Source organism: Cannabis sativa, chromosome 1 (genome assembly GCF_029168945.1).
Source record: "Cannabis sativa cultivar Pink pepper isolate KNU-18-1 chromosome 1, ASM2916894v1, whole genome shotgun sequence".
NCBI classification, from domain to species: domain Eukaryota; kingdom Viridiplantae; phylum Streptophyta; class Magnoliopsida; order Rosales; family Cannabaceae; genus Cannabis; species Cannabis sativa.
In genome coordinates this window covers 14,066,545-14,091,040 of record NC_083601.1, presented here as the reverse complement: position 1 = coordinate 14,091,040, position 24,496 = coordinate 14,066,545, and the positions used below count along the sequence as shown (strand labels likewise).

The 24,496-nt window shown below is 33.0% G+C and overlaps 1 protein-coding gene across 1 annotated transcript; it reads right to left on the bottom strand.

Moving 5' to 3' along the window:
* Positions 1 to 4,667: 4,667 nt before the first annotated feature.
* On the bottom strand, positions 4,668 to 17,319 carry LOC115706264 (regulator of nonsense transcripts UPF2). Its single transcript, XM_030633852.2, has 18 exons — positions 17,037 to 17,319; positions 16,447 to 16,539; positions 15,974 to 16,061; positions 15,057 to 15,259; positions 14,594 to 14,938; positions 14,334 to 14,438; positions 13,880 to 14,007; positions 12,807 to 12,983; positions 12,574 to 12,655; positions 11,557 to 11,850; positions 11,186 to 11,383; positions 10,967 to 11,068; positions 10,453 to 10,704; positions 10,142 to 10,360; positions 7,080 to 7,250; positions 6,511 to 6,696; positions 5,804 to 6,259; positions 4,668 to 5,675 (listed from the first exon to the last, which is right to left on the bottom strand). The coding sequence occupies exons 1-18, from the start codon at positions 17,043 to 17,045 to the stop codon at positions 5,196 to 5,198; spliced, it is 3,588 nt and encodes a 1,195-aa protein (XP_030489712.2). The 5' UTR covers positions 17,046 to 17,319; the 3' UTR covers positions 4,668 to 5,195.
* Between the last annotated feature and the right edge of the window lie 7,177 nt (positions 17,320 to 24,496).

Here is a 24,496-nt window from a genome sequence, read left to right as displayed (position 1 = left end):
GATATGCTTTGTATCAAAATTATTGAGAATTTGAGTAGCGTGAAAATTAATCTTTTATGATTAAATTTTCAAAACTTAAGTACTTAAGGAGAATAGTGGTCACCTTAAAGGTGGACACTATATTTGGCTAGCATGTTTCGCTTGGAATTAAAAGTGTGAGGTTAACAAACCGTTTAATCTTCATACAAGATTAAAGCATGAATTTTGAGGGATGGGACTTAGTGTTTTACTCATTGATGGTAACTTATCTTAACACTAGTAAAAATTAAGTCTTAAGTTCAATAGGTAATAATAAGTCAATAAAGTGAATGTGGTACTCAATTGTCCCATCTATGGATAAGTACATGTAATAAAAATTAGAGGGTTAAAACCGAAAGGTTTTTTAATGGAGCTTAAGCTTAAGAAAGTGTCTAAAGAGTTGTGAGACACTAAAACTCTACCTATATAGACTAGGGGTGGTGCCGCCTCTTATGAGAATTGGGAGTTATTTTCTAAAATATTCATAAAGTGGATTTTTGCACATGTTCATTAACGGTGCAAAAGTAATCCATAAGGTTCTTGAGTGAACATAGCAAAGGTGTATGTGGTATCACCAGTTTGTTATCTAGTAATAGTGGTTCAATGCTACAGCAACTAAAATTTTGACAAACTTTGTGGTAATTACACTAAGGTAAAATTCAAGACGAAAGACATTTTACACTATGCACAAATGTAATGGTTTCCATTAGAGTGGAGTCATTTAATCAAGTGGGGGAATATTACATTACTCTATAATATAATGTTTGATTGATTAAATAAAATATTATATTACAAAATTATTTGCTACAAATGAGATACTATTTAATTTAGTAGGAGAATGATATATTATTTTATATAATATAATGTTTGATTGATTAAATAAAATATTGTATTACAAAATTATTTGCCACAAATGAGATACTATTTAATCTAGTAGGAGAATGATATATTATTTTATACAATATAATATTTAGATTAAATATTTTAAGTATGACAAATTATAACATACATTATGGAGGTACAAAATATGTGTAGAATGATCACAAAATAGGAGTTACAAATTCTTTAATTTTGATGATCATTTGAATATGTAACTCTCAATTCCTTTTAACTCTTAAATTAGTAAAAAAAAAATGTTACTAATTATTTATGAATGTGAATGAATGATAGCTATTGAAAATATAGATGTTGGAGACTTGATTTATTCATTTATAAGGTGTATAAATAGCTCAAAATCAAGTGGAAGTGATTTGGAACACTTTAGAGAATAATTGGCTAAAGCTGAAAAAATAGTGACCAGTAACTAATTACTTTTTTCAGTATACAAGTGCATATATTTTTGAAAGTTTGGGAGTCTTTCTAAGAGCCTAAAACTCTTCCAAATCATCCAATTAATACCATAAACACCCAATTATGATTGGTAACATCCAATGGCTTTATGGTGGTTATTCATGTTCATATGGGAGTGAATACTCTATAAATAGAGGTCATATTGTTCACTTGTGAGAGATGTAGTTGAAATCATTCGTTGTGGTTAGTTATTTATGAGGAAATGTTCATCGGTAGACACTAGGCTGAGCATATGAGGCTTGATAAATTCTTAAGAGCATTTCTAGAGTTTCTTTAAGTGTCCATATGAGAGAAGAAATGACATTTAGGACAAAGTTCCTTGAGCCTTAAGTTTATTGTGTGTTATTCTTCTTCTTCTCTAGTTTGTAATCTTGATGTAATACTGTTATTTGTATTTTGGATATTTTGATTGTAATCCTCTTATTCTCTCTTGTAATTTTAATGTAATATTTTTCTAAGTATAGGCATAAGTTCATGTACTACTAGACAAATTACAAAGAGTAAATAAAATTTTATCCCTAAATTATGACACTTGAGTTTTATCCTTAAGTTTTTTTTTTAAAAAAAAAAAAAAATCTCCTGAAATATAAAAATTATTGCAAATTTATCATTTTAGTTGCATTTCATTCATATAATTTGAGAGTACAAACAAAAAATTCTTACATAAATAGTACTTTAAGAGTAAAATCTAAGATTGTGTAGTCTTATTTTTTAGAGTTAATATTATATATTTAAAGCTACTTTTATTTACAATAATTACTATAGTTTGAAGAATTTTTTATAAAGAATAGAATAAAAAGCAAAACTCTAGAAGAGGAGAGTAAAAATTATATTTAATTAATTATAAAACTAAGTTCCGTTCGATTTAAATCTCACTTAAGAAAATAAATTTATATGATTGAAAAGCAAGAATTTGTTAACATGGCGGAAAGTAGAGTTAGAGTCAGATTGCTTGATAGCAGTTTAAGTTATTTAAAATTCATTATCTATACTTTCTTCTTTTAGGGTTATTATAGAAGATTATCGTAAACTTCTAGAATCTTTAAACAATGTTTCTTTATTTTTTATTAACCAATCTACTAACATGGTTGCTCATAGTAGCATTTTGTTCTTTTTCAGATCGAATGTTTAATAAGGATGATATTCCTATTGAGGTACAGTCTTATCTTTTGGCTGATTTAGCAAATTAATAAAAATTAGGCTTATTAGCAATTTTTTCCCCCGAATTTTGACATATACTAAATTATGCTCCCTGAACTTTTTTGGCCGTTAAAAATTCCCCCTAAACTATTGAGATTGTTAGATTTAAGGACTTTTGTCTAATTTCATTCAATTTTACTGTTTCAGTGATTGTTTATGTACTAAACCATACTCTCTAGACTTTAATATCTACCAAATCATGCCCCACAAATTTTGATATGTACTAAATCATGCCCCCTAAACTTTCATCCATGTTAGAATTTTTTTACTAAAATTAAATAAAAGTCATTAAATCTAACAATCTTAATAGTTTAGGGGGAATTTTTAACGGCCAAAAAAATTCAGGTAGCATGATTTAGTACATGTCAAAGTTCAAGGGGAAAAATTGTTAATTAACCTAAAAATTATATATTTGTTTAAAAAAAAAAAAAAGCAAGAATCTTAGAAAGCAAACCTTTGACCTTATATTCCTTTTATTGTTGTTTCTTATCAGCTAACTTTTAAACTGTACAAGGGGATTGGAATAATATTCTTTTAGGTAAGAGCAAGTAAACACTTCGAAGGAGGTACTTTGCTTCTTGAAGCTATGTTTGTGTGTGTGTGTTAGTAAAAAAAAATGGCCAAATAAATGAAAGGCTTATTATAAAATGAAATCAATAACTATGATTCAGTAGGTCAATAAGTTTCTTCTCCTCAAGAAAAGGAACATATATAATATGTGAACAATACTTATCGTCGTGGATCACGTGCAGAAGAAAAGGTGATAAAATGGGTCCAAAATAGTTAAGGGGTATCGCAATTTTAAGCCAAAGTGGAATCGTGGGCACCACTTGTTCCACGTATGGCACTCAATTCTTAGCTGTAAACCAATAGATAATTACTTAAGACCACCAAAATTTTTGAGAACCAAATTCGCACACAAAACATATTGTGTTGTGTTTCTTTGCTTTATTTAATCGTTTTCTTTCTTTGTTTGTTTCTTTTTCAAGAAAAAAACAAATAATAAAAATAGGCGTAGCAATAGTCACTTAATTGAGGAATGACACCACCAACTTAAATGGCATAAAATTATCTTCAAGGTATATATTTGAAAGCTATAGTTTTAGTTTATATCCAAGTGCCCGAAATGGAATAATTTTTCCATTTAGGATGTTTATGTGAGCTTCAATTTGAAAATTAGTTTCTCCCTAGTTTTATTTATTTTTCACTTCCTAAAAGGTCCAAAATCGACCCTCTTAAAAGGCTATAAGTTCTTGTCCTTCTAGGTGTTAGTGGGAGTACCACTATTGATCTATCTAAATGGGCCTTTACAAGGTTGATGTGTCTGAATTTCTGGTCAAAAAAGATGCTGCGGTTACAAGAGAATTTTCTAAGACATCTTTTTCGTTTGAGAAAATGGGGCAATAAGCATGGGCAATGGTCAGCCAATATACGCCAGAATAATAGAAACCAAACAAGGCCTGGGAATATTTAGATTTAAGAAAAAAATTATTTGTTCCCTACCAAAAAAGAATAAATGTGCAGTGAAAGGGTTGTGGTTGTGGATTTGGTATCCCCAAGCGAAAGTTTACTTTAGAAAGAAACGAAGAAACCATTTCTTACTTCAACATAAAAGAGTTGCTCTCTAAATACGGAACCCAGAACAAGGTTGTCAAAAACTAAGGTGAAAATATATATAAGTGTACACACACACATTGCACACATATTGCTATTAGAATGAAGTAATACCTTACAAATGGCTAGAAATATTTTAAATAATTATTAAATTAAATTATGCAAAACTCGATATATATTTATTAAAATTACCACACCTTTTCCAATTGGACTCAAAACACGATTTGAAAACATTGGACAACTGAAACGGTGAGTACCATCACACGAAAAAAAAAAAAGCAACTGTCCAAAACAATATGGATACAATACAAGAATTGGTCGTATAAGATTGGTATTACATTCATTATAGATTTGTTAAAATTACCACACCTTACCCAATTGGACTCGAAACGATTTGAAAACATTTGTAGCCGTGGGGCAACTAAAACGATGAGTACCATTACAACACATTAACTGTCCAAAACAATATGGATACAATACAGGAATTGGTCATATGAGATTGGTATTTCATTATCATTATAATAAACTCTCAAACATTCCAAATGCATATGAAGTTCGGTTTGAATGAGTCAGTCACTACACAAGTAAAACAGAAATCATTACACTATATCTAAAATAAGAACAAAGCAAGAGATTTTTGGTCATACTATCTTCATTTTGTCTTACATAACATATATATACATGCAAACTGCAGCAAATGCCAAACGCAGGATCTATACAGAACACAATCAAATCCTACAGGTACATTGCAGATCAGAAACTGAAAACACATAGCATTGTGTCTCGCACTAACTACCTGGCAATTGAACTTCTTAAAACATTTTTCCCGAAGCGCTACTTTTTTTAGACTATTGAGCTCATCAGAATGGGGTAAGAAACGGCACATCAGTCTTGCAGAAAAGGCACCGCTTCGTTTTAGGCAGCCTCGACAAATCTCGTTAGAAATTGAGATAGTTTACTGTACCTATTTGAACTTGTGGCAAAAACAAGAAAGCCTTCTAGCATAATAACCTTCACTTTTTTCTGTTGTAGAAGATTCCACCACCGGAATAATGCCGATGACGTGTTCCCCCCCTCCCACTGCTTCCTTCCCACAAGTGACCTCGGGTGGAACCTCTACTGCCGCTACCCTGCATATGGTTCAATGTTTGGGTTCCCAACCCATTCAGTTCCTCCTCCTCTCTATCATTATATTCTAAAACTAGCCTTTTGATGTCTTGTTTCTCCTCAAGCTCAGCTGCTTCTTTCTGTTTTGTGCTCTGTACAAGAGAGCAATCCCGAGGGATGTACATCTGCCTAGTCTGTTGCTTGCTCCCACGCTTCACAAGAACTTTTACCTGGACGTCCTTAATTCCTCCACCCTCCTCATCCAATGCTTCATCACCACTTTCACCACCAACCCCCCTGGTTGATCCTTCAAACACGTTCATTGGTATCATCATATTTAATGTGGGTCGACCACGTAGTTCTTGCCTGCGCTGATCCATGCTTTCCTGCATTTAATTTAATTTGACGTTAGAAATAATCAATATTCACCACCAGCACACAAGCCCCACACCACAGTCATCAGAATAAAACACATTAAATGATATGCCACAAGAGTTAAAGAAAAAACACTTGCCTGCATGACAGCCTTTAGTTCTTGCTCAAAAGTTGCTGCTTCAAGAGGGTCAACTTCCATCACCTTCTGCCTCACATGGACTTCATCCTCATCTGAGGCAGGTCCACCCCCATCGTCATCCTCCTCGTCAGTATCACATTCTTCATCATGATTCTCATCATCCAGTTCTTCTTCATCACGCCCCTCTGGATCAAGAGTCCCGCTTCCAGAATCACTGTCACTGTCTCCAAGGCCATCATGCAACCTACCATTTCCCTCGTTACCATTCACAGCACTCTGTCCATTTGCTGAAATAGAGTTGAAAGAACTCCTTATTTCACTGTCAGAGTGCTTCTCACTACTTGTTTTGTCAGATGGGAGAGTACGTTCATGCTCCTCAAGTTCCACCAGAGCTAAAGTAACTTCTTCAATAGATGAGTATCGAGTCATATTGGGACGTAAATCAGCAAATAAATCCTGAAAATGAAAGCTTCAGTACAATAGATCTCCCTCAAATTCCAGGAAGGTAATAAATTGAGTGCATAAAGGGAATGAAGATACAACACATTTTCAAAAACATAAGGGATATAACAGACTTCAGTGTTTTCTCATTTCAAGCATATAATATAGGTGTAATATAAACGGTGCTATAATATTACTTCCAGTCATCAAAGCATGCAAGAAGAACAACTACAAATGAAATTAAAAAAATAAACTGCAATAAATACCTGTAAATCAAATTCAATATCCAGTGGTAAAGCACCTTTGCTCAAGATATATCTTTGAAAGTGTATTAAAAATCGATCAAGTTTCCTTTTAGAAGAGCCTCGATCAAAGTAGTGCCCACAGGTCTCAAGGAGAGTAATAACCATCCTCATGCGGAAACAATCCTCCGGTGGGTCTAGTAGATCTTGCTATGAGATGGGAAAATAATATTAGATACCATGTCAGAATATTTTTACATAATATATTTCGCACCAAAAATCAAACAAAATAAATATTAAGAAAAACAAAGACATAGTTATACATGGCATAGTGTCATTAAAAATTCATTTTTGACATACAAGTCCATAAGACCATGTTCTACTTTTAGCTATATGACACCCCAAATGACACAAATCATTTTCCATATCGCACTTTAGCTGTATCACCATCCCAAATAGCATCTATAAATAAAACTTATAAGAAAAAAACCCCGTTGGTATGAAGAGATTCCATCTATTATTTTCACATCAAAGCATGTATGTCAGAAACAAAAAAGATTCCTAACAATTGTTCTGAGCACATAGAAGAATACCTCTGGTGAGCCATGGCCAAAGACAAGAATCAAATACAGCGTCTCAAAAATAACAGACGAATCCACATGCTCATAGTTGTATAGCTCTCCTAAAAATCGCATATGGGCTAAGCGTCTCTGCTGCATACCATAGTCATTTAATTCCAGGCCAACCCGAATCTCTTCCAAAACCTGAAAGTTCAAACATATGACAATAAGGCAAAAACATATTGCAAAAACCTTGAGATGCACCAGTTTTTCTAGAATGCAGGCAACTTAGTAGATTATATATAAATAACGCATCAATAAGAGTCACAGAACTTGTAAAAAAAAAACAAATACAACCAGATCACTTGCTCAGACTGCTTTCTGATAACCCTGGACCAATGTGTCTACAAAAAGAGAAAAGGCCAAGCATAAGTTTTATTAAAGCAGTTTATTCAGTTTTAGTCTTTCATTAATTGTTTTAGGCTGAGTTGTTCTTTTTGTATTAGTTAGTAGCTTTTAATTAAGTTGTTGATGCGCAAGCTTTATTCTCTATATATAGAGAATTAGAACTCAGTTTCGGTTATGTTGAAAGAGTTTAGATTTGAAAGAGATCTCTTTGGAGAGATCTAGGCCCCATTTAGACAGCTTTTAGAGAAACTTAAAAGCACTTGTTGAATAAGCTAAATGACAAACTGTTTGGTAAAACAAAAAAAAAAAATGGCTTATTAATTAATTTAAGCTTCTTTTGCAGCTAGAAGCCAAAAGCCAAAGCTGTCTTTAAGCGTCTTTTTTTTTATCAGAAAAAGAAAGAGCCAAAGCTGAGTTGCACCAGCTTTGGGATTATGATTGGGAAACCCGAATTTCATGTAATGAATTTTTCACTTGACCAAATTACCCCCACTAAAATTACCCTAGCATTAATTCCGCTGATGCCTTCCTTACTCACTGAGTTGCACCAGCTTTGGGATTATGATTGGGAAACCCGAATTTCATGTAATGAATTTTTTACTTGACCAAATTACCCCCACTAAAATTACCCTAGTATTAATTCCGCTGATGCCTTCCTTACTCAGCTATGATATGATATTCACGTCAGTAATCAACAACACTACGTTTTCACTCTCCATAACACATCCTCTACTACAAAAGTAGCTATCCCAAAGAAAACCCACCATAATTCCACACATCCTAGCTGATTTTAAGAAAAGTCCCATGGCGAGGACATTTAGGCAAGCTCAAAACTTATAAACACATCGCAGCTGAACTTTTTGGGGCAACAAAATAAACTCCTCAATACTTAACCTACCGGATTACTCCAGCCCCTCCCACTACCAGCACAAGTTTGGGACGAAATAATCATAGATTCATAGAAGGCCTTCCCAAATCCAACGTTGGGGACACGATTTTGGTGGTTGTTGATAGATTGACCATGCTCACTTTTGGAAGCTTAAACACTAGCTGAAACTTTTATGCGCGAAGTTGTTAACTTACATGAATTTCCCATGTCCATCATTACCGATGATGATCGAACTTTTGTGAGCAACTTTTGGAGCCATTTATTCAAGCAACAAGGAAAACAACTCAAGAAAAGCACCACATACCATACCATCGAAGGGCAATTGAAGGTTCTTAATAGGTGTCTGGACACGTACCTACATTGTTTCACATATGAGCACCCTAAACAATGGCCTAAATGGTTTATCTTGGGCTGATTTTTCATACAGCACAGAATACATCCCTCAAGTCCACAACCTTCAAAGCATTATATGGTCAAGATCTACCACCTATTTTGCCTTACAAAAAGGAGACAGCGGTGGTTTCATCTATTGAAAAGTTTTGAGGCACAGAATGAGATCGTGATGATTTAAGGATGCATCATGCATCTCTAACGTGCACAGCAACGTATGAAAGCCCATACTGATCTAAAACGTCGAAAAGAGGAGTTTAAGGTGGGGAGACAAGGTCTTCCTAAAAATCAAATTATATAACCAGCATTCACTCACCAAACAGTCCAATGAAAAACTGCCAACTAGATGCTAGCCCATACCCTATTCCCAATGAATCGGTGTAGTCACTTTCAGACTCCAGCTATCGTATCCAGCTCTTATTCATCCAATTTTCCATGTCTCCCAGCTTCGCTGCACAGTAGGTGATGCTCACTCCTCTCCTACATTACGTCTGCAACTGACACCTAAATTGGAGCTACAGGTTGAACCCGGACAGGTCCTCCAACACCATTTTATAACAGCTGGTACTCAAGCAAATTCCAACGTTTTGATGGAATGGCACTCCCTACCTGACTTTGAAGCTACACAGGAGACTTGCTCAACTATCAATGCATGATTTCCACTTGAGGACAAGGTAAGATTTTAGTAGGGATATTGATAAACCCTTGATGTGTCTACCGAAAGAGGAAAAGCCACAAATGCCAAGCATAAGTTTTATGACAGCAGTTTATTCAGTTTTAGTCTTTGTTCTAATTGTTCTAAGCTGAATTGTTTTTTTTGTATTGGCTAGTAGCTTTTAATTAAGTTGCTACGAAGAAAGCTTTATTCTCTATCGTGTATGCATAGGGAATCAGAACTCAGTTTTAGTTATGTTGAAAGGGTTTAGAATTGAGAAATCTCTTGGGAGAGATCTAGCCTTCTTGAAAGGTTAGAATAGGAGAGAAAGCCTCTCGAAGAGCTATTTTCAGTAATTCTTTGGTGATTAATAGAAAGCATTCCTGTGGGAATTCATTACTGTAGTTGTTTGTGTTGATATATAATGTCTACTCTTAAGATTATCATTATTCTATCACTTTCTAACTTCTCTATTCACTCAATTAGTTGATACAGTTTTCTCTTCTTTGCATTTAAAACTTAAAACAAGGTTCGGGTCTATGGAAAAGAATGATAGAAATATTCTCAGAGTTTTGTACTGATAAGCATAAGACATGATGCCAAAGAACTGGAATGCAGCAAGACTACTTGTTGAAAACTAGAGCATATCACTATGATTTATCAGGAAACAACAAAAAATACAGGGATATACTCGTCCTAAGAACCAGTAAACTATAATGCCAAAAGAGTATGGGAAGCTAGAAGAAACTTCACCTCATCAACAACAGCCACAGCAAATTCATCATGATAGCGACTTAAGCCAGCAGTGAGAGAAGCTATCAAGTGAATCTGGCCATATTTCCCCCTGTGAACCTTCATGAAGCATTTTAAAAGATAGGGTTCACATTCACTCCATGGTAATTTACGAAGCTGCCTCAGCACATGCTCAATTGTAGATTTGTCAAGATCTGAAAATAGCAATTTTCTTATGTACTGCAAAAAAGAAAATGAAAAAAAAGGAGATGAGAGATGGGTTTTAGGTGAGGCATATACAAAATAGTGTAAATGGTGGAATAGATTTGAACCTGATGCAGAGGAGGGCGAACTTTAGCAATCCGAGCAGACCGCTCGGGTGGTTTGCACAAATAGTAAGCATTTTCTACAAGGGTGCTATGCCGAGGATCCAAATTTTTGACATTTTTCAGACGCATCAATATCTCCAGCATATTAGCCATTCGAACAGTAGTTTCAGGCGACCGATACAGAAAACGACCACAGGTCTCCAAAAGATTGCAAGCAACATCAATGTTATGATGACTGAAATCATCTAAACAAGCCTGGTGAACAGCAGTAGCCACTTTATTAGCCCATCTTTCCAGTAATCAAACATCAAGTGCTACTATAGATACAAGATTATAGCTGACTGAAACTTACATCCATAGTTAATATAAACTATCTTGCAGCTAGAAAACATTCGAGGAAATGACAGAAAAGAGATAAATACTTTTGCAATTCCAGCACAGATTTATAAGAGAAGGAAAAGAAAAGAACACAAAAAAATCTAATAGAGATGAAAAAAACCAGCAACTAGGACATTACCTTCAAACAACTAAAAACAAGGCCAGCTGGTGCAATTTTAAACTTGCATAGTTCCCCGATAAACCTAATGTTTCTGATCTTTGTTTCAATGTTCATTTGATCCTGCAGCAAAATATAATTCAATTAGAAATCCTCGCCCGTAAGAATGACAGCAACAAAATATTTTAGAATACTATCCACTTCAAGTTTTAGTATCATACAAATATATTTAAAACAAACCTTTTTATTAATTAAGAAATTAAACTCCTCTTCTAACATTTGTAGGAGCATGGAAGAAACATCTTTCATACATGTTGATAATGTGGCAACCATGCGTGAATAGTACGGCAACAGTTCCAATGAAGTCCTTGGAACATTAAACAATGCCCTCACAAGCTTTTTTCGACTTGCTTTTGAATTCAAGTAGCAAAATTCTACCTGAATATATATTACAGCAACAGTAACATGTTCAAGGTAGAAGCTCACATATAAAAGCAAGAAAAACAAAATAAATTTATATGAATGTTGATTGAAAAAAAAAAAACAACAACAACGAAGAAGATTAAAGAAGTATGATTGCAGTTGAATTTCATAACCAGGAGTATGCTTACAGTCAATTGATCGATAAGATCACGGCTCACACAACCTGGAAGTCTCTGCAATAAGGCATCCAGATTTGTCCCTTCAATACTTTTTAATTTCTCTTTTTCAGTGTCTCCTTTCTTGTCAGCATCTTTCTCTTTCCCTTTCTCCTTTTCAGGGTCTTTACTCTTATCCTTCTCCTTTTCTTCCTTTTCCTTCCCTTTTTCTGTGCTTCTGCCCTCCTGTGAAGCACCAGAATCTGTAGAAATCTCTGCAGAGTCTGGGGCAGTTTGTTGAACTTGGTCTGATTCAGGTGCCAATTCCTTCAAACGAAATAAAAGAAAAGGAACGCTCTCATCAGCTGTGATCCAAAATGATATGAAGAGGAATTATTGTGACATTATAACTAAGTCAGGATCATATGCTTGCAAACAAAGTAAAACTCCATATTTGAACAAAAAAGAAAAAAAAACACAGCTCCACAGTCCATACTATATATCTTATGTTATATACAGTACAAATGGTTCACGAGCATGTAACATCACAATAATAAAATTGAAGACTCTCAAAGGGAGTTCATTTAGCCAGAAAAAAAACACATGGGAGGTTCATTAGGTGACCAACAACATATACTTCAGGACATAACGTAAATTTAGGAAACAGCCATAAATATGAAAGAGTGACTGACAAAACACATTACATAGCAAAACATTGCAAATAGTTAATAGAAAAGAGTGCAATGCATTCTGGTTAAGCCTTGTGGTACATGAGTGCCAAAGAATATGTCGAAGGTGCACAAGGAATCATTTGAAAATAAGTTTACAAAGATCCAACTCACAAGAAAATAATTTATACAGTCGAGCGATATAAACCCAAATTTAGCACTACTTGAGCAGGCTAAAAAAATAGTATATGTCATGCAACCAAGCTATCAGATTTTTCATGTGATGTGATGATGTCCAGATTCAAGCAGCCCAGCAAAAAATGTAGTCCAGAAAATATACAAACCATATAAATTTTTTATATATACATATTTAATTTATTACAGTGGATTGCTCTTGTGTCTTCACAGATTGCTCATTCATCTTGGATTCTGCTTCCCCCAACAATACAGCGGGAACAAATGCTCTGGAAGTTTTTTAAAGAAAAAAATCAGTGACATTTCAATCAAGTGAAAGTTTGCTTTCCAGAAAAACATTGAAACTATAGTCCAATTATCCAATGAGTAACTACCAACTACATGCCAATATTATTGGCTTTTCATAGTGTGGAAGCAAACCTGAGATCTGGCAAGCATTCATAGAAAGACCTAGTATCTTCATCATCCCATATGGCTTCAAGAACAGAAGAATCCTTCCCAGTAGAATTGGAGGAAGCATCGTCTCCAGAAGTAACCCTAGTTGTGTGACCATCCTCTGGCATTACTGGAGGCTGCATATCAAGTGCCTCTGCTAAGCTGTCAATCATATAATTCTATGAATGAGTGGGGATCAAATGATCAAATGTCTGAACACTATTCAGCCTACTGTTGTTGCAATTCTCTTTTTCTTTTTTCTCAAGAAGTACTTCCATATATCTGTCCATAATTGTATTTATTTTCACCTAGACAATTGTGTTTATAGTTCATGTTTTCACATATATTATGTCAGTGGTGCGGAAAAGTAGAAACAGTAAATTTCTAAGTTTTTAATAGGCCCAATCTAGTTTAGTATGTACAGTGTATGTTCAAATACTCAATTTTTGTACTATTGATTTGGACATAATGAATTTACCTTTCCTAACCAGTGATTTTTTTCTCTAAAAGAGTTTCCATACAAAATCTGCGTTCTTCATTTCCTTGTTTATTTTTTGTTCGTTTAATCTCTACGATGATAGTTTTATTGATGAAAAAAATAATCTAGCATGCCCACCGTAAACAAAAATGCCAGCTACGCCATATAAACCTCAACTGCCTAGCTCCATTAAACTAGTCATCATCATATAAATATAATAAAAATAACATAATAAAGTACTTACGATGAGATATTGCGGTACAACTGGTCATAAGATTTTCTCAGTTTTTCATATGAAGCTACATTTTCATCACTTAGCTCTCCCTTGGCATTGAAAATTTTTTCTTAACCAGAGATTTTTTCTCTAAAAGAGTTTCCATACAAAATCTGTTCTTCATTTCCTTGTTTATTTTTTGTTCGTTTAATCTCTACGATGTTAGTTTTATTGAGGAAAAAAATAATCTAGCATGCCCACCCTAAACAAAAATGCCAGTGACACCATATAAACCTCAACTGCCTAGCTCCATTAATTAGTCATCATCATATAAATATAATAAAAATAACATAATAAAGTACTTACGATGAGATATTGCGGTACAACTGGTCATAAGATTTTCTCAGTTTTTCATATGATGCTACATTTTCATCACTTAGCTCTCCCTTGGCATTGAGAATTTTTGCATTTTCATGCTCCAATTGACGAAGAGACTAGCAAGATATTAAAAAAAAATATCAATTTGATACAATAATATATAGTTAAGAAAATACGAAGTCTAGTAATCCAACAGAGAGAGAGCAAGGTGTAACTAAGGATAGAAATGTTGGCACATAAACAAGAAAATAAAATCAAATATACAAACTCCAGTAATAGTAGAAACAAGTGGCAAAGAACAGAACCCAACAGAGAGGGAGAGAGGTAAATGTAAAAAGTATACAAGAGTTGTCACATAAGCAATAAATAAATAAAGAAAATACAGTAGAGGAGAAAAGAAGTGACCAAGAGTAGAAGCAAAAATCCCGATAGTCAATCTTACAGTATGCTCAGTCTGAAGAAGTTCTGATGCAGCTTCATAATATGCATGTAATGCCTTCCTGAAAATTTTCTTTTGATCTGATGTGATATTAAGACCTTTAAGAAACTGTAATAAAAAAAAAACGGCATAAATGGTATAGACTGGAGCACAACATGGAAGAGGGAGTCCTTAAAAGAAGATACATACAAAAAAGAAATGGATAAACATAGAAAGCTCCCTTACAAAAGAAGTAAGGAAATCCCATCAAATAGAAAATATACCTCTTCATACACCTCTTGCCCAGAGAGTGGAAGCCCAAGAAATATTCTTCCCTGTCGAGCAAAACTAGCAAGGAGAGATAAATTTGTCTGAGTAGTATCCCGATCCTTCAAGTGTTCAATGCTGGTAAGATCTTTGATAATGCTTACAAAAATAGCACTGTCTTCTATAACTCCAACAAAGTAAAGTTCCAAAAGTAGCTTCAGAGTACTGCGCTTCTTCATAGCCTTTTGATTCCTATCCGTATCTGAGTCATCCCCTGATTTTCCAGGAAAGAAGACTTTCAAAAGCCCTTGAACAAGGCTCGGGGAGAAGTCTTTGTATCTTTGATGAAGCAAAGAGCAGATCTTTAAAATACGGAGAACTGTCAGATGTAGAATAAATACCACAAATATCTTTTTTTGTTGTTCTGTATAATGGTGCTGCTATATAAAGAAATCATCAGTTTGATACAACAAAAGTTACCTGAACTGCTGATTGTATATCTGAACTTCTAAGTTTGGCATCACAAATGGAAGTCACAGCTTCACTGACAAATTTGCTTAGATTAACACTTCTCAAGTCATCCAGCAGCCCTTCACGCTGCTCTTCATTTATCTGCTTCAGTTTTTTAATGACTGCTGTGTTACGCCTAATACTAGAATCCAATGTCCTCAGAAATCCTGAGTCTGAAAATAAGAGTAGAGAGAGCGTGGAGTTGCCACAGTGTAGATACACCATGCATCCACAATAGGAATCAGTTACCACAATGAGCACCATCCAACCATAATAAAGCAATATAAACATAAAAACATGTAAAATGAAAAAAATATAGTAACAAGAAGACATTAGAAAAAAGAATCAGTTCTAAAAGAAATCTGCAACTAAATCTGAAAAAAAAGCGTCATCAATAATATGAAAATCAAGAAAGGATAATTGACCAAACGTTGGCAACAGAAATTTTAAAAGATAATTGAAATAATATCTTAAAAATATTATATTACATCAACAAAAAAATAATCACTTGAGACCAAGAGTATGAAAGGATAAAAAAATAGTTCATGTTTTAAATCCCAACAAATTGTAACTTATTCCATCTTATCTCTTCAATCATGATTGTTCCATAAACCTAAGCCCCAAAAAGAAACTGTCGTACAAATATAAATACAATTGTACACCAAAAAAAAAGGACATGATCAGCCTATCGACCTTATCACTCTAAAAAAACAAAGACCAGCAAAAATTTTGTTTCAGCATCAAGGATTTTCGATAGCTACTTTTGGTGCTTAGAAAGAAGTAATGGATGGTGAAACTGACCACCCAAAGATGTTCATCCTATTCAATAAATAACCACCTACATATGTGTGAGAGTAGAACTCAGGACTTCATAAGTATTTACTAACCAGGCCTTTCAGGATTCAAATTGCTCTGCCGAAGTGTTATTTTTGCTTCAATTGATTTCTTCATCTCCTCAAGTCGAGCAACAGCCTCCTACAAGAAGAGAGTAGAAAGGAAAAAAAAACACTTTTTATAACATACTCATGTAATGGAACCAACTCCCCTTGTATGAGTTCCAATAACTGAACGTCAAATACAGCAAATATTGGGAATTTAGTTTAGCGAAATAGGAGGGAAAAAACAAAACAAAAAGAAACAACAAACAAACAGTTTTAATATCTAAAAGACTAGAACAAAATGATGGCACATTTCAGAAGACATTTACTATTCCAATGTCCGAATTAATTTGTGATTCAATTGTCTAAGTCTAGATAAATGTTCCAAGACAAAAGACTAAAATCTGCAACTTAACTGTAAACCAAGAAAATTTAAAAAGATACTGTTACAAGGAAAACTAAATTGGGAACACCAATCACACCTCCTCATTCTGCTTTCCAATATTTTCACCACCACCAACACGCCCTTCATCCTCATGGTGATCCATCTTTCCCTTTACTTCACAAACTGACACCTGGATAGGAAGGAATCGAAGGGTTTAGCAAAATATACACACAAACACAGACAAGAGCCTAGTACAATATATTTAAAAATCATCCCAATAAGACAACTTCAGCAGAGTTATCCATATAACATTTGCAGCATACACCCATCAAAATAATTCAGTCCACTTTTAATCAAATCAAACATAAGTATTTTTTCAACAAAACACACTTTAATCAAATATAAGAGCAACGGAACTTTACATAACAACTGAAATGCAACTTTCGAAAAACTTATTCACAAAATACACAAACATATATCTGAAAGCAACCTGTATTTGCATCAACATTGATATTCGCACAGTATTTACACACACTGTGACCAAAATAAATTTAAAGCTCAGAATTGAGTATCAAAGCATAACCAAGAAAAAAATTCTGTAAGAAAAATAAAACGTAACATAGTACGACTAGAGAATATAAGGAAGAAAATCTTATACTCTACAGATCCCTAAACATCTCTGCTCACCTCCATCATACATCCACCAAATCTTAGTTGATGTGCTCCTCCACGAGCCGAACCTGTGAGACACGTATATGCGTCTACTTTCTTCGGCGATCCCAAGCATCTGCCGCTCCTCCGCGAGCCCTAGCTTCCCGACGGTAGTTTCACAGATAGAGAAAGGGAGAAAATTTATGAAGAAAAAAACAATCAGAGGAAACTTGAAGATAGATGGACCTGAAAGTTAAAATAAAATAAATAAAAGTGAGAGAGAGAGGCATCGGTGTAGGGGATGCGGAAGAGTATTTTTAGGGTTTTTTTTAAAAAAAAAAATAATAAATAAATAGCATTTATAAAATAATATAAAATAAATAAGAAAAAAAAAATAAAGAGAAAAAGAGAAACTGAATAAGAATTTATTCTCAGTTATTTATTCGAATGGGGTACGGATGCACATTTTCCCGTGATGGGGGCTTGCGGGGATCCGCCCTAATGAGACGGGGATTCCCCGTCTAAATGGGGAATGGGGCGGGGATCAGGATTACTTTTTATCTCCAAATGTTAAACGGGACAGGGACGGATTACTTTTTATGTAAAACTATATGTGGTATTAATTTTTATAAACACCTAAATATATAATATTTTAATATAAATTAAAGTTTAACATAGTATTATATAAAAATATGATATATAATTCAATTCAATATAATACAATACAATACAATACAATACAATACGATCTAATACGACATTCCAAACGAGTCCTAAATAGTTAAAAATAGACTTATACCATATAATTCAATTATTGAGTTATTTAGAATATGTAACTAAATAGTCACAAAGACTTATACAGTGTACTTTAATAGTAAAATCCCTATACAATTATAAAATATATTTTAATTATAATCTATACATTATACCTTATACATACATATTTTATAAAATAACTTAATTTATATATTGAATTTCATATATATATAATATATAATTAAATAGTCACCTAGACTTATACAATTATATAATATACTTTAATTATAATTTATAAATGATACTAAATGGTTATACACATACATACTTTATGATATAACTTAGAAAATATAGTTAAATAATTTATTGTCATCAATATAATGTATTTAAATGATTATATTGAAATATACTATGGTCGCACAGGGTCGCATAGACTAATATTAGAATATGTTTTGAACTATACAATGGTCACACATAATCGCACATGGTTGCACATACCAATATTAGGATATATTTTGAAATATACTATGGTCGCACAGGGTCGCACAGGGTCGCACAGGGTCACATAGAACAATATTAGGATCCATCATGTTTGCCACTATTCTGACTTTCAAATTCGATCCATCATATCTGCCACTATTTTGACTTGCTTTCTATTACATTGTGCAACATTTCCCATAAACATATTATAATGTTGATAAGGGATAATTTGACCCCCTTCGACTATAATGTCATTCTCAATTACATCATTATTTTCTTCAACTACTTTATCACATTCCTGAAGTTCATTGTTACCGCTTTCATGTACAATATCATCTGGTGTGGGATTGGAACCAATGATGCCTTCACCACTCTGTGGTATATCTTCATTCAGGACATAACTTGGATCATTCGGAACTTGATCTATTATATGACACCCAAAATAATTATCGTAAAAGCTTCTATTATCAAAAACATCATCATCACAATCAAATTCAACATCATCACCAGTGAGTTCATTACCATCACCATCATCATCATTGACAAACTTTGTCTTTCCTTTATCATTATTCTTTTTTATGCACACATATAAAGGAATCACTTCTTTAACTTTGTACAACTATTTCAATAGATCCTCTACATCAGAATCACCACAAATCTTACTTGGTACCATCTTGTTGAATGTTTCACCTGCCACCTTATGAGTTATTTCAATTTCATACAAATTTTGATCAACACCTATTTTTTCATAGACTTTATTCACTAGTTGATGAAACTTGACTATGATCAACCACAAATTCCTTATTGCAACCAGTACCAAACCATTCCCAAATACAATTATAGGTAATCTTCCACTCACCATTATAGTCCATGCATATAAAGATATGATCCATACTTGTCATAAAGTTAAAGTTTCAAATTAACAAGTCTAAAGTAAGGATATCAAATCACTTAGCTTATAGTTATTTTGAAGCCATTTAGATGCATTTAGAAATACATGTTGAAATCTAAAAATTAGTGGAAAGCGACCATGTTCGACTATGTGCGACCATGTACGACTTACATGGTCGCATAGTATAGTTTTCTAGTTACACTGAGCGACCATGTGCGACTATGTACAACCTACATGGTCGCATAATATAATTTTTTAATTACACTGAGCGACCATGTACGACCTACATGGTCACATATTATAGTTTTATAGTTACACTGAGCGACCATGTGCGACCTACATGGTCACGCATGGTCGCGTAGTATTTTTTTTTTTTTTTTCACTAAACGACCATATGCGACCAAAGGCGGCCAATTGGTCGCACATGGTCGCATATCACAGGTCATCTTCAACCTCAAACTGGGGTTATTTTCACACCAATTTTTTTAGAATAACCTAAATTTATGCTTTATATTGCTATATAACTGCAAAATAATAAATACTCAATCATTAAACTTGAGAGTATAGTCAGTTACTAACATCTACAATTGTTGGATTGAATTTTCACTTCTTCTTTAAGGGTTTCTTGAATTTTTTAGGTCAAATGTGAATGAATACCATTGAAGAAGAAATACTCAACTAGTGGTATGAAGATGAAGATAAAAACTCAAATGGTAATGAAGAACTCAATTGAAGATGAAGAGAGGTCATGGGAGTCCAACCAAATCTATTTTATTTAAAATGATAAAGAAAAATTAATATTAATTGTATTTATTATATTAATTATTATGTCAATTTTAAAAGAAAGTTATTTTGCTAATTAAAATATTTGAAAAGTCATTTTATTAATAAAAATTTTCATAAAGACTATTTTGCCAACTCACTCCTTTCTACACAGTGGTTTCACAAATAGAGAAAGGGAAATTTTTTTTGAAGAAAAACAATCAGAGGAAACTTCAAGATAGATGGACCTGAAAGTTAAAATAAAATAAATAAATAAGAGAGAGAGAGAGAGAGAGAGAGAGAGAGAGAGAGAGAGAGAGAGAGAGAGAGAGAGAGAGAGAGGATGCAGAAGAGTATTTCAGGGTTTTTTTTAATTATAAATAAATAAATAAATTGCATGTTTTTATAAAATAATATAGAATAATATAAAATAAATAAGAAAAAAAAAAGAAGATGAAGAGAGAAAGAGAAATTGAATGATATTCTCAGTTATTTATTCTAATGAGGTGAACTTAGTGTTGTGTACCGGAATGGTACGTTTTACATTTATCAACTCGCAAGCGCACGAATCTTTATTGTAATATGGAGATTGTGAAGAACGAGGTCGAACCCATGAGAATTGCGTGAAATCAAAGAAAATACTTATTTAATCTAAGCTAATAAAACTCTAACCTAGTTCCGAAAATGGTGAGGTTTTTGGTAACAAAATAAAATAAAGTGTTTAAATGATAAAAATGACAGTAACAGATATTTTCAGAAATATTTTGGGATATTATTAAGGGTTCAGAATCCACTTAAGTGTATATAAAAATATTTATGTTTATATTGATTCTCATAATTTAATCAGTAATCAAACCAATTATTTTCTAATGAAAAATAGATTTTCCTTCGCTTTAAAATTATAACTTCTAAGCATTAAATGTGAAACAATTTAATGTAAATACAAAAAATCAAAGAATATTATTTTTAATAAAATATGGAACCAAACATAAATAATTTCTAACTATCAAAAATACTTGATATTAAAGATGAAAGAAATTATTTTAAGAAGCGAAAATCATAAACATATATTGTACTGAGAATCAAAATAAAAATAAATACTTAATTAAATACACTAGGTTTCATCGTCCTCCTTAATAATAAGGGAACTTAGAAACCCATAAGAAAATTAACTAAGAAAGCGGTAAACTAACACTGAGCGCTCTGAGCGTTTTCTCTGGATTTTTCTGTCTGAAACTGAAATTGTAACTGAATTCTAAAAACCTAAGCTTCTATTTATAGAAGGGTAAAAGGACTAATACGCAATTAAACTTATTACAAATTGCATGTGGGTAAAATTGTAAATACAAAAAGTTAATTTTGGGGTGCCACGTGTCGCATTTTGATTGGCTGACTTGGGCAAGGCGGTGCCACGTGGCAAGCTTCTGTTGGCTGAAAAAATAGCAAATTGAGCCTTTGAGTGACACTTGGCGCATGCAGAAAAGAGGAGAAAGCTTCCTTTTTGAAGCTTGGTGACCAAGGTGGGACGAGGCCCACTCGCGCGCCTGGAAGGTGGCGCGCACGCACGGCCAAGGAGAAGCCGTGCGCGTCACGCGCGCGTGTGAGCAGAGGGGCTGCTGGTGCTGGCGGTGGCAGCTGCGGGCGAATGGGAGGAGGCCACGTGGCTGCCTTGTCTACTGGGAGAGAGGGATTTGGGCCGATTGGGCCTTGTTTCTTGGACTGTTTTGGCTCTTCAAAAATGCCATTTTTTATTGCTTTGGATCACATTTTTACTATTTTTCTTTTTCTTTTCCTTTCTTTTCACAAATGTCATTTTCTTAATAAACACAAATAAAATTAAATCCAAATAAAATATTTTCAACACAAAATATATCACAATAATTTAAATGAAAATATTCATTTAAGATCTAATTAATTTGTATTTCTTTAAATAAAAACAATGCATTTTCTTAATTTCTTTTTTTATTTATTTCTTTCTCTTATTTGTGTCATAAAATGTTATTTTCTTACAAAATTAACTCAACACTACAATATTTTCAAATAAAAATATATTACATTAATTTCATGAAAATATTATATAGAATTAATTTTATTTTGTATTTTTACACTAATAAATATGCATTTTTGACTACTTAACACTTAGGGATGCACATTTCCCCGTGATGGGGCCTGCGGGGACCCGCCCTAATAGGGCGGAGATTCCCCGTCTAAATGGGGAATAGGGCGGAGACCAGGATTACTTTTTATCCCTGAATGTTAAACGGGACAGGAACGGGGATCACACTCCCCGCCCGACGGGGACGCGTTTAGTATTTTATCTTATATTTTTAGTAATATTTCATAATTTATAATTTATGTTTGTATTTTGTTAGTATAGTAGTATCTTCTTTATGAATTTTAAATTGTGTTTTGGATAATAATTAGCTTATTGAATAATAATTAATGTGTAATATTTTAATTCTTTATATAGTTTAATATTTTTGTATATTAAAAATATTATTATAAATTTTATTTTTCTATTAGGAAATTCCCCGCCCCCATTGTGGTATTCCTCACCCCACCCCTGATGGGAAATAAGCAGGGATGGGGATTGAAATTCTTAACGGGGATAGGGACGGGGGGAGTACTCCCCGCCAATTCCTGCCCTGTGTGCATCCCTAGGTGAACTCTTATTTATACAAAAATATGACAAAAGAATGAGAAACTAAATCAATGTGATAAAGGAAAATACAACTAAGCATTAATGATGATAATTAATTTGGTGATTTGGACATCCATAAATAATATTTCATAACACTTCTCCTTAGATGTCCATCAAAACTGTCTCATTAAAAACCTTGCTAAAAAAACTTGGCCAAAAGAAAAAAAGTGTAGTATGAATTAACTCCCCCTCATTTAGGCATTCGTGGAAATCATCTAATCGACGAATTCTAATCTTGTATGTCGTCTTCACAAATATTGATGTTGGTAATAACTTTGTGAATAAGTCTGCAAGATTGACAATTGATTGAATATGTTGGACACCAATATACATTCTCTTGAAATGTATAAAGAATAATTTGGTCAAATGTGTTTTAATTCTATCTCCTTCAATGTACCCTCCTTTTAGTTAAGCGATGTAAGCAGTATTATCTTTATAGAGAACTGCTTGTGTTGATACTTTATTACAGAGTGTAATCCATATGTTTCTCGAATATGTTATGTCAATGATCTCACTCCCACACATTCTCTACTAGCTTCATAAAGTGCAAGTATGTTAACATGATTTAAAGTTGCCTTGTTAAAAACCTTACCAGAAAAACCCAGTGGGACAAAACCTGAACTAAGGGAAAAAGAGTACAACATGAATATGTCTCTCCCTCATGCACATATTATCCATAATTATTTTGGTGATAATATATCTCATAAGATTATTGTTATCACTTTTAAAATATCACCGTATATTATCTATGATCATATATTTTCTATAACTCTTCCAGAGTATGTGTGGACTTCTAAATTATGGATGAGGGGTTCAAGGAACTTCATTAATTATCCAATTTATTGAATCATTCATGTGTGTATACAGCTTTATTTTATACAAAAGTTTAAAATTTTAAGTAGATATGAAAGTAACACATTAATGATAATATAAATTTTCATTTGCGAGAATGATGGTACTTCAAGACCATATATTTGTTCTATTCTTATTGTACGATCTTAGTTTTCATATCAAATGATCATATATCGATAATTCTTGATGCATATGAAGTACTTTAGGACTTCTCTACTAATGAACAAACTATATGCATTTAATATCTCAATATACAAAAAGAAATAAAAGTTTGTTCTTCAATCATTTATAATATAATCAAAAACTCTTTAAGAGTCTATCACAACGTACAATTTATAAATTTATATTGCATAGATAATCATATGTATTTTTTAAATAATAATTTATTTACATGTCTTTATTTCATACAAAGATCTTTGTCATATAGTGCACGCGACTTTGAATTTATATCACTTAAGACATGTATTAAATTCTTCTACAATTTTTGGATAAGGCTTATTTCAAATTCTCACTATATTAGGAGCTCCAAATAAATAACATTTGTTGCAACATTTATGTGACGCTTATAAATCCTCATAAAATATACTTCAAGCTATAATCAAATCATGATTATATTTTCTCAATATTTAAGCTTTATTTCAATCAATCTATGTCTATGCAAACTTTATACAACAATTTATTATGTACAAATACATATATACAAATTTCTCATTAGAAATATTTATTTACACACACTACAGATCTTACTTACTTTATACGAGTAAATTTTGTCTGGACTGCGTCATAATATTTTGGCCAAAAATCAAATATATGTCGATAATTCTCGACAAATCTAATATCATAATCTTTGCTATCTCATGTTAGTTTATTGTATATGTAAACAATTCAACATCTATTGTCGATAGAAATTTCATTATATGACACTACAAAAAACTGCTACTTTTAGTGACAATTTTTTAGTCACAACATAATTTTTTTGTGACTACATGTGACTTTTAGTCACAACAAAATCTTACTTATGACTAAAACATAGTATTTAGTTATAAGTTGTCA

Bases quoted from the DNA above. Each gene is read 5' to 3' on its own strand.
- LOC115706264 (XM_030633852.2), bottom strand. The intron at 15,260-15,973 runs GTTAGTAAATAC...TCTTATTTTCAG, and splicing joins TTTGAATCCTGAAAGGCCTG to ACTCAGGATTTCTGAGGACA. The intron at 12,656-12,806 runs GTTTGCTTCCAC...AAAAACTTCCAG, and splicing joins GAATGCTTGCCAGATCTCAG to AGCATTTGTTCCCGCTGTAT.